The sequence below is a fragment of the Artibeus jamaicensis genome, unplaced genomic scaffold (genome assembly GCF_021234435.1).
Source record: "Artibeus jamaicensis isolate MK-2021 breed Jamaican fruit bat unplaced genomic scaffold, CSHL_Jam_final scaffold_1031, whole genome shotgun sequence".
NCBI classification, from domain to species: Eukaryota; Metazoa; Chordata; class Mammalia; order Chiroptera; family Phyllostomidae; genus Artibeus; species Artibeus jamaicensis.
In genome coordinates this window covers 3241488-3252472 of record NW_026522026.1, presented here as the reverse complement: position 1 = coordinate 3252472, position 10985 = coordinate 3241488, and the positions used below count along the sequence as shown (strand labels likewise).

The window sequence follows — 10985 nt, the reverse complement described above, 5'->3', positions numbered from 1 at the left end:
CCCCTTGCATATGCAGACACATGCATGCAGTGATAGAATCCTTTGGAGGCACCTGCCCAATTCATTCATTAAAAAGCTCTCACTTCTCTGGAAACTGCTTCCACATTCTACTGCAGTGGGTTCCAGGTAGCTTTGTTAGCACCATGTAACCATGGTCCCTTGGCCACAGTTGATTGGACCTGTGTGGATACCTGAATCATTATGGCCAATAAGGTCTTCTATCCTAAGAGTTGGAAACTGAATCTTAAGGAAAGCAACTTTTTGTAGACAACTTGCCATAGAGACTAGGAGAGCAGAAAGAAAGGGAAAGAAAAAAACCAAAAACCTCAAGCCAGCAGAGAGAGGCAAAGACACAACAGATACCAAGAAAATCTCTGAGGGTTCTACTGCCTATGTACTGACTCCATTTCTGCTGCATAGTGAGTATCTGTGTCCCCCCAAAGTTCATATGTTAAAATCCTAATCTCAATGGGATGGTATGTAAAGGTGGGGCCTTTGGAAAGAAATTAAGTCATAGAGTGGAACTCTCATGAATAATATTAGTGTTCTCAAAAGGAAAAACCAGAGAGCTAGCTCTCTCTTTTCTCACCACAAAAAGACCCCAAGAAGATGGACAGGAAGAAGACCTTCACCAAAAACCTGACCATATTGGCACCTTGATCTTGGATTTCCAGTTTCATCTGATTGAAAACTATCTTTAGGTCTGCAGCATAAATAAAGAAAGTAGTTCATTATAGTCCTAACATTGGCATAAATTGGTGCTACTTTAAAGACAATTCTGAAGGACGTCCAGGTTCACGATGAAAACAAGGGTGCCTGGTAGCCACAGGATGCGATGCTCCTTGTGTTGACCATCAGTTAGAGGCACTATAATATAAGAAGAGTGATGTGTAACTATATAGACATACAGGATAACTCATGTGTAGTCATTTGTAAGAAAAAATAAAGAAAAAAGTCCATGTATTTGGCAGACTGAAAATTAATAAGAGCCATAATTAGGTACTTTATGTGTATTATCTCTGCTTTTCCCATAATAGCTCAAAGTAAGAACAAAAATGAAAGTATGTAAATCCCCAGTGTTAAGTGAATTATCCAGAATGGCATAACTTATGGCTGGTGGATCTGGAACACTGAACCCTAGCTACAGGATTAAGAAGCCCGAGGTCCTTAGCAGTTGAGAATCATTCAACTGCTAAGGGGACCCTCAGGTGAATCATAAACTTCACAAACCCTTAATTTGTTTTCCATTTTATTTTCCAATTAAAAAATGACAAAATTTAGGCTGTTTTTCGTTATGATCAATCACCTCTTTCTTTATACCACTGCTATGACTTAAAAATCTTAAAAAAAAAAAACAGAGAAGGGCAGGGGGCAGGGGATGGGATGGGGATAAAAGTCAGAAAACTGTACTTGAACAACAATTAAAAAATAATAAACTTCAAAAAAGAGTTATTTTCATAATTAATTTAAATATACTCTGATCATTGCCTGCCAGTCCTCATGACACCTTCTCCAACCATCAACTTGCAAATTCCACTTGGAGTTTCATTTCTAGAACTGCTGTCAGAAATACATTTTTTTCAAAGGAGGAGATTTTTTTCTTAAAATTTCTTCCATCAAATGGGTCTATTATCTTCCTAGCTGGGCTGCATAAGACAGCTTCTAATAATTTCAAATCACTTTCATATTCAAGGAAGGTATTTGGATATTATGTTAAACAGAAGGTGTGGACTAGTGGTTCTTAAACTTGAGCATGCATCAGAATCACCTAGAGAGCTTGTTAAAATAGACTGTAGGCTGGAGAATATTATGCTAAGTGAAATAAACCAGGTAATGAAAAACAAATACCATATGATCTCATCTATAAGTGGAACCTAATCAACAAAACAAACAAGCAAGCAAAACAGAACCAGAGACATGGAAATAAGGAACAAACTGACAGTAACCAGAGGGGAGGGGAAAGTGATAACATGGGAAAAAGGGGGAAGGGTCAAGTCAAGGAACATGTATAAAGGACCCAAGGACAAAGACAATGGTGAGGAGGACAGGGAGGAGTGGGAGGGCTTAGGACTGAATTTGGGAAGTGGGGGTGGGTAGGGCAGGGAGAGTAATGGGGGGAAAATGGGGACAACTGTAACTGAACAACAATAAAAAATAGACTGTTTGGCCCAACCTCAGAGTTTCTGATTCTGTTGGTTGGTGATAAGACCTAAGAATCTGCATCTCTAACAACTTGTCAGGTGACACTTATCTTGCTGATCTGGGGACCACACTTTTGGATTTTCTAGTATAGACTTATTCTAATTTTATCATAATTTATAGAAGAGCTTGTATATTTTCTAAATGCATACTTAAGTAAAAGAAAATAGAGAGGACAGATATGAATGAGGGTATCCCTGGCATTAATTGTACCTGTCCAAAATCTTTTTGATAACATTCTTCACCCATTCAGCTTCAGGATCCAGACAAATTAATTTTCCATTTTTCAGTGTGACTCTGAAAAGAAAAGAGTGTTTTAATTAAATAATAACTGTACTCAATAATGCTTTAAATTTATTCATTAGAATTTCTGTAAAAGTTAATGCATATGTTTAAAATATGCACATGATTTTCTCAAAATATATTAATCATATTATTAGAACATGACTTTTACTCACATCAGTATGTACAATTAAATTACTTTTAATCAACAGAAATAGCATCTTTATGTAGAGACTTTTTAGATATGAATTAATCAGCAAACATTTATTGGTTTTAGGATGTACAAGGTACAGAGCTAAACTCTGGAAAATCTGCTTAAGTATAATATCTTCTAGGCTGCCAGTCGTCAAACCCTTATTGTGTATTTTACAATTATATCTATGTTAGTTTTTAGGCTCTTGATAAAATTTCTTCATTACTGGAAGAGACAGGGCATAGTTTGCTTATTTTGCTTATTTAAATTAATTCTATAGTTTTCAACTGCACTTTACAGAACCACAAAGCACAACTCCCTTGAATTTCATTGCATGAAGAACAGATCATCTTACTACACTCAGGGTTTAATTAAATAACACAATTTAATATTTAATTATAAAAACATAATGACAGTAATAAAATAATAGCTCCTTAGCAAATTACCAATACAAAGATAGCCACAAAACATCATGAAGAGTGGTGAAAACTTGAAAGTATTCCCTTTGAGTGCAGAAACAAGATAGGGTGTCTACCACCACCATGGCCATTTCAGCCAAGTTAGAAAGGCAAATAAAAAGTGTAAGCTTTTCCAAAAGAGGAAAATTAAATTGTAATTAATCCCAGAAGATGTGATTACCCAAGTAAACAGTTGATGGTTTTTAATAATAATAATAATAAGGTTTTTATAGAGAAAATCATAAGACTTTGAAGACATTATAAAAGGCCCTCATAAATTTGGAGTTGGCCTATGTTCTTGAAATAGAAAGCTCAGACTCATAAAGATACCAATAATTCACAAATTAATCTATGATTTCAAAGAAATTATACTCACAATTATAATTTAATTAGTGCGAATTTGCAAGCTGCTCTGAGATTGATGAGGAAGAGTGAAAATCCAAGAAAAGAAGAGCCACTCTGAAGAAGATAGGGGAATTTTCCCTTCCTGATGTTAAGAATTATGATAAAGCATTAATAATAAATATGGTGTACAAGTATAGACAAATTGACTAATGAGACAGAATAAAGAGGTCAGAAACATTCTTACACACTGGGAGAACTCAACTTATGCAGAAGCAGCATTGTAGATCAGTGGGAAAATGATGATATTTTAATAAATAGTGTTGGAACTATTGATGAACTATATAGAATATAAAACTTTGATAATTTCATCACATCATTTATAAAAATCTATTCTGGGTTGGTTAAATTTTTAAATACAAAAAAAACCTGTAAAAATTTTAGAAGCATATTTTTATAAACTCTGTGAAAGGAAGTTTTTTGGAGACAAAACACCAACTCTACTAACCAGAAAAGAGTATATTGTTAAACTCACATTTATGTTAAGAAAACACCATATGAAGAATGAACCTATGAACCCCAAATTGAAAAAAGAGTATTTTTAATCCAAATATCTGACAAGGATTAATATCCAGACTATGTAAAGAAAACCTGTGAGTCAATGGGGGAAAGGATAGTATCCAAATAGCAAAAGAAGCAAAGAGGTTGATAGTAATTTCACAGAAAAGGGAACACAAATGCTCAAAACATGAGAAAATTTTCAACCTCATTAATAATATATACATGTTAATTACAAAATAAGAGATACCAATTTCTACCCATCAAATTGACAAAACCAGTTATTGGCCAGGGTGTAAAGCACCAGATGATTAAATGCAGGAAGGCATGTCAGCTGTAATAGTATGGCAATACCTAGTAAGGCTGCAGATGTGAACACCCTAAACTTATCAATAATTTTTAGATATTCTCATATACGTGAACCAGGAGACAAAATGTTGATAATAGTAAAAACTTGGAAAAAACCCCAAACGTGCACCAATTGTGGTTTGGATAAACGAATTTTATATTTATTGATTTAATATTCCTACGATATTAGTTACATTGAATTGACTACATCGAAACACATCAGACTTCCGCCAAGATGGAGGCATAGGTGGAAGCACTGCACCTTCTCACACAACCAAGTTTAAAAACAACAAAGTTTTAGCAACAAAAACGCAGCCAAACCACAGAGAATTGAACTACACGGAAGTCTGACAACAACAAGCTCTTCAGCCAAACCGGTAAGAGGGGCAGAGCCAGCAGCAGAGCAGGGTTGGGCAGGAAAGATCCACAGGACACCCGGGGCAAGCAACCCTGGTGCGCCAGCAGCTGTGGGTTGATCCCAGGTGTGGAGAAGCAGGCGGACCCACTGAGGGCGCCAGGTGGTTGATCCGCTGAGGGCTGATCTCAGTCACACATTCACGTGCAGATAAACCAGTGAAGGAGCTAGCGGTGACACGAACCACGCAAGCCCCAGTGGCAGGAAGCGGCAGAGGGAACTGCCATTGTCCCTCTCTGACCCCGCCCCCACATACAGTGTCACAAATCAGTAACCTGGGTGGCCCCGCCCTGGTAAACAACTAAGGCTCTGCTCCTCATACTTAACAGGCAGGAACAGATCAAAACATGGCTCAAGAACAACTCAGAGCCCCACAGCCAATAAATCTAAGTGATGAAGAAATAGCTAAACTTTCAGAAGCACAGTTCAAAACACTGGTGATCAGGATGCTCACAGAACTGGTTGATTTTAGTCACAAATTAGAGGAACATATGAAGACTAAACTAATTGAAATGAATGGAAATACACAGGAAACTAATAGTAATGGAAAGGAAACTGGGACTCAAATCAAGGGAGTGAACCAAAAGGAGGAAAAAAATGACCAAACAGAAAAGGATAAAGAAACAAGAATTCAAAAAAATGAGGAGAAGCTTAGGAACCTTCAGGACATCTTTAAACATTCTAACATCTGAATTATAGGGGTACCAGAAGGGGAAGAGGAACAGCCACAAGTGGAAAACTTATTTAAACAAATAATAAAGGAGAATTTCCTCATTGTGGCAAAGGAAATAGACTTCTAGGAAATCCAGGAAGCTCAGAGAGTCCCAAAGAAGTTGGACCCAAGAAGAAACACACCAAGGCACATCATCATTATATTAGCCAAGATTAAAATGAAGGAGAGAATCCTAGAAGCAGCAAGAGATAAGGGGACAGTCTCCTACAAAGGAGTTCCCGTCAGACTGTCAGCTGATTCCTCAAAAGAGACCTTACAGGCAAGAAGGGGCTGGAAAGAGGTATTCCAAGTCATGAAATCCAAAGACCTACAACCAAGATTGCTCTATCCAGCAAAACTTTCATTTAGAATGGAAGGACAGATAAAGTGCTTCTCAGATAAGACCAAATTCAAGGACTTCATCATCTCCAAGCCCTTATATGAAATGTTAAAGTGACTTATCTAAGAAGAAGAAGATAAAAAATATGAGCAGTGAATAGACAGCAAACTCAGTTATTAAGAACCACACCTAAAACAAAAGCAAACTAAGAGGACAGCTAGATCAGGAGCAGAACCATAGAAATGAAGATCACATGGAGGATTAGCAACAGGAGAGTGGGAGGAGGAGAAGGGGGGAGAAGGTACAGAAAATAAGTAGCATAGATGGTAGGTAGAAAATAGATAGGGGGAGGGCAAGAATAGTATGGAAAATACAGAATCTAAAGAACTTGAGAAACTTGAGAACTTGAGTGGTCATAAGCTAAAGGGGGGGAATGGTGGGGGAGGGGTGTGCAGGGTGGAGGAAAATGAAAGGGGGAATAGAACAACTGTAATGGCATAATTAATAAAATATAGTTAAAAATAAAATAAACACATCAAAATGCATGTATTGAAGAATATAATGATGAATTTTAGAAGCAAGTCACAAAACAATACATTCGATGTGATTTCTTTGACCTAAAGTTCAAAAACAGCCTAGTTCATTTCAGTTTCTATCATAAAAATATTGACTTAAATGACAAATATTTGTTTTATTTCTCACAATTCTGGAAGCTGGGAAGTTCAAGGTCAAAGTGCAGGCACTTTTAGTGTCTGGTGAAAATCTACTTTCTGGTTTATGAATGACTATCTTCTTGCTTTGCCCTCCCACTGTGGAAGGGTAAAAGAGCTCTATGTATTCTCTTTTATAAGGGTTGTAATCCCACTCATGAGGGTTCCACCTCCATGACCTAACCACTTTCCAAAGGCTCCTAATATCACCACGTTAGGGGTTAGGATTTTAACATAATAATGTGGGGTGTGGGAACACATTCAGTCCATAACACAAACAAAATAAACAGTAATTGTTTTATTTTATAATTTTATTATTATTTATTTATTTAGAAAGGAGGGAGGGAGGGAGAAAAAAAGGGAGAGAAACATCAGTGTGTGGTTTCCTCTCCCACGCCCCGGACCAGGAACCTGACCAGTAACCCAGACATGTGCCCTGACTGGGAATCAAACCAGCAACCCTTTGGTTCACAGACTAGTGATCAATCCACTAAGCCACATCAGCCACGGCTGTTTTAGGTTTTATACATTGGTGTTAAAACGATTTCTAAAAGCAAGAAATATCATAGTTTAAAACAGTAGTTACTTTTTGGCTTGGGGTAAGTATATGATTTGAGAGTTGTATCAGTTTGCTATCATAACAATATAACATAGGCTGGGTGTCTTAAAGCACAGATATTTGTTTTCTCACAGTTAAAGAGGCTATGGATCAAGATGTTGGCAGATTTGGTTTCTTCTGAAACCTCTTGCCTTGACTTGTGGCTGGTTGTCTTCTAACTGTGTCTTCATAAGGCCTTTTCTCTGTGTATACACATTCCTGGTGTCTCTCCATCTTCTTAAAAGGACACCAGTCATATTAAATTAGGCACCACCATTATGACCCCATTTAAACTTAACTTTTTAAAGGCTCTACCTCCAAACAGTCATATTCTGAGGTATCGAAGATTGGGAATTCAACTTAAAAATTTGCGAAGGACAAAATTCAGCCCATAACATGAGTTTCACATGTGGATCTTTTTATGTACTAATTATGTTCTAGATTTTTCCTGGGTAGCAGGCGAGTGGGGTATTATTACTCTTTAAACTGTATAGCTATGTGTTCATACACTCTTTTGCATCTGTGCTTAAGTAGAATCCTAAGAAGGCCCACCGAGTTTCTCTCCCTAATCGCCAAGAAGGTGAACACAATGGGATATCAAACCCATGACTGTGTCACATTACATGTCAAAAAGGATTTTGCAGATGTAGTTAAGGTCTCTAAGCAGTTGACTAAATTAAAACAAAGTGTGTGGCGGTCTGGCCAGCAGAGTCCGCCTATTGTGGCTGACGGCGAGAATCAATGCACAGGCAACAACAATCCTGTGGAGATAAAGGGAACAGGCACGACTACTCTCTCAAGGGGAGAGCGCCTCTGGATGCCTCGGCCACTCCCTCAACAGGGGAGCATGCTGACACTTGCCTAGACAGGCTTTTATTGTTTTCCTGGGGTCTTACATCAAAGAAAGATTTATTATCTATCACATAGAATATTATTATCTACATTCTAGGTACAATCAAGGAAATAAAAATAAACGTGCAAAGGGGGATGGCATGAGCTCATTAGCTCTGTCCTTGGGAGAACTCATACAGGCTTTGGAAATTACTTTGAAGATAGACAATACACATTTGTTGTTTTAGACCAGGGCGATGGAGTTTTAGCAAGAGCAAGCCGTAACAGTCTGTTTGCATTTTCTAGGCCTGATTCCCACGGGAAAACTTGGTGGTCTGGCTCCTGCCCACCACTTTGCTTCTGTAGGTTTTCCCTACAGAGCTGAGTCACATTTGTCAGACCAAAACAAACCGGTCCCCTACAAAGTGTGATTATTCAGGTGGGCCTAATGCATGGTCCCTAAAAGCAGGGAGCTGTTTCTGCTGGTGGCAGAAGTGAGAGAGGTTTGAAGCATGAGACACATTCAAGGGACAGATTTGAAAGCAGCTTCTGGGAGCTGAGAGCAACCCTGGACCAAGAATAGGGACACTTAGTCCTACAACTGCAAAGAGCTGAAATCAGCCAACCACATAAATAATCCTGTAAGTGGATTCCCACCCAGAGCCTCCACATGGGACTTCAGCCCTGCTGACACCTTGACTTTAGCCCCTTATGACACCCTAAGAGTTCTCACAACAACAAAAGAAATAATTGTGTAGTGTGGTAGAGGTGCTAACTAACAGTCAAGCCACCTAGACTGCTGACCTGCAGAACAATGAGGTAATAAATAAATTTATTTTAAGTCACTAAGTCATGGCAAAGTGTTACTAAGCAATGAACAACTAAAACAGTATGCATGGTATAGTTCACAATAAAAAAGTTTTGATAAAAATGCAGAAGGGTTTCCCACAGGCTCTAAGCTCTATAATTGTAGGCTGATGCTTCAGAAAGATTGTCAAGCAGACCTTTAGAGCCATTAGACCATGCCGAACTTACTGTGTGTTTCAATGTATAATGGAGAGATTTTCAGACCATCGAGATGATCCATGTATCCTTACAGAAGACCATGTATCTTTGCTTGTTGTTCATGTTCATGGACTTCAACATCCACTTAGAGGAATTCATACCCTAATCATGTTCCCACTAGAGAGCCTTTTATTTTTGGAGTGGGTACATGATTTTTTTAGAAATGAGAGCATAAACACTGGGCAAGTATCTCCCCACATTGTGCAGGGATAATGCTCAGAGCCTGGTCTCCTTTATTCTCAATTTAGTACATTTGTCAGGAAATGCCCACGTTGAAGATCACAGTACTACAAAATACGCAAATAGACACTCTTTCTAAAAGTATACACATGGTTCAGAGACATGAAAAAGTGTTCAACATCTCTTGTCATTAGAGAAATGCAAATGAAAACCACAGTGAGGTACCCCTTCCCACCTGTTAGAGTGGCTAGCATCAGAGACAAGAGAAAACAAGTACTGGCAAGGATTTGGGGAAGAGGAACCCTTGTGCTCTGTTGGTAAGAATGTAAATTGGTACAGCCACTACGGAAACAGTGTGGAGGATCTTCAAATAATTAAAAGTAAAACTACATACGATCTAGCAATTCCACTTCTGGAAATATATCAAAAGGGGGAAAAACCCACTGTACTCAGAAGGATATCTGCTCTACTATGTTCATAGCAGCATTATTTATAATAGCCAAGACACGAAGACAACCCAAGTGTCCTTTGATAGATGAATATATAAAGAAGCTGTGAGGTTATAGATAGATAGATAAATATATATTTCAGATGCATATGAATTCTTAAGTTTTACTCTCTTAAGTAAGAAACACAAGAAAAAATACACATTTTCTTTTTTTACTTTCTCCTTTATTGCATTTATATGCATCTATACATAGTTGATTGTATCTATATGAATTGATGGACACTAACTAAACTTATTGCAATAATCTTTTCACAACATACCATTTCAAACCATAATGCTGTGTACCTTAAATGTGTGATGTATATCACTTATATCTCAAAACAACTGGGAAAAATTTTTTTAAAAGTCTGGTATTAGAGGCTTCTATTCTCCCCATATCTTCACTACTTACATAATTTCTTTTCTGCTGCAGTAGGCACCTTCAAGGATCAGCTGAACTTTTGAGATGAATTTGAATGGAATAAAGGGAGAATGGGTCTGAATACACTGACATTGCAACTCTTGGCTCTCACAGGGATCAGCTGTGGGAGAAAAGCAAAGCAAAAACACTAAGTGAGAACAAAGACAGCCATGAGGCTTAGTTCTTTGCCCAAAATTTGAAATCAGTACATCAGGGCAGTCAACACATTAAGTATTGATATAAATATCTAGAGAGACAATTATACATCTAATCATCTGCTATGCTGATGACCAATGAACACTTATCAAGCATCTACTATGTTTGAGAAACTGGTAATTACACTAGATCAATAATTCATTGCTTAAAACATGAAAAAGTTATTAATAGTAAAGTCAACTTGATTTCCTTCTATGAAAAGATTTAAACATAAAGATTTTGTGTGAATTCTGTCATTTAGAGGTATTGATTTCTATCTGCCTACCACCATTAAAATGAACACCCTAAACCTATTTACAGTAGTGCTCCTGCTATCATCTCTAATAAGAAAAACACAGACCATTACAGTCATATATTTCTAGGAAGTTAAACAGATTTTTAAAAATTAAGTTAATTGAAGAAAATTTTTGATACTGAAATGTAAATATATGTTCTGCTTAGTTATTGATTTCACAGTTCCTACATGTTGCCTAATGCCAGATACAGTATCATTAGATCTGAAATTGTGTCTGATGTTTTCTACTGCTTAGAAGGAAAGGACAAAAGGCATGGCTGGCTTACCAAAGATACCCAGGACAAGGACCGCCAGAAATAGGAAAGTTCGTGAGCTTTCAGCAGCCATGTCTGTGC

General features: G+C 37.6%; 1 protein-coding gene across 1 annotated transcript; it reads right to left on the bottom strand.

The window, feature by feature from the left end:
• Positions 1–416: 416 nt before the first annotated feature.
• On the bottom strand, positions 417–10985 carry LOC119052819 (C-X-C motif chemokine 15-like). Its single transcript, XM_037150218.2, has 4 exons — positions 10917–10985; positions 10131–10260; positions 2413–2496; positions 417–867 (listed from the first exon to the last, which is right to left on the bottom strand). The coding sequence occupies exons 1-4, from the start codon at positions 10975–10977 to the stop codon at positions 855–857; spliced, it is 288 nt and encodes a 95-aa protein (XP_037006113.2). The 5' UTR covers positions 10978–10985; the 3' UTR covers positions 417–854.

Bases quoted from the DNA above. Each gene is read 5' to 3' on its own strand.
- LOC119052819 (XM_037150218.2), bottom strand. From the start codon at position 10,977: ATGGCTGCTGAAAGCTCACGAACTTTCCTATTTCTGGCGGTCCTTGTC. The intron at 10,261-10,916 runs GTAAGCCAGCCA...TTTCTCCCACAG, and splicing joins CCTTGTCCTGGGTATCTTTG to CTGATCCCTGTGAGAGCCAA. The intron at 2,497-10,130 runs GTAAGTAGTGAA...TTTTCTTTTCAG, and splicing joins TGCAGCAGAAAAGAAATTAT to AGTCACACTGAAAAATGGAA.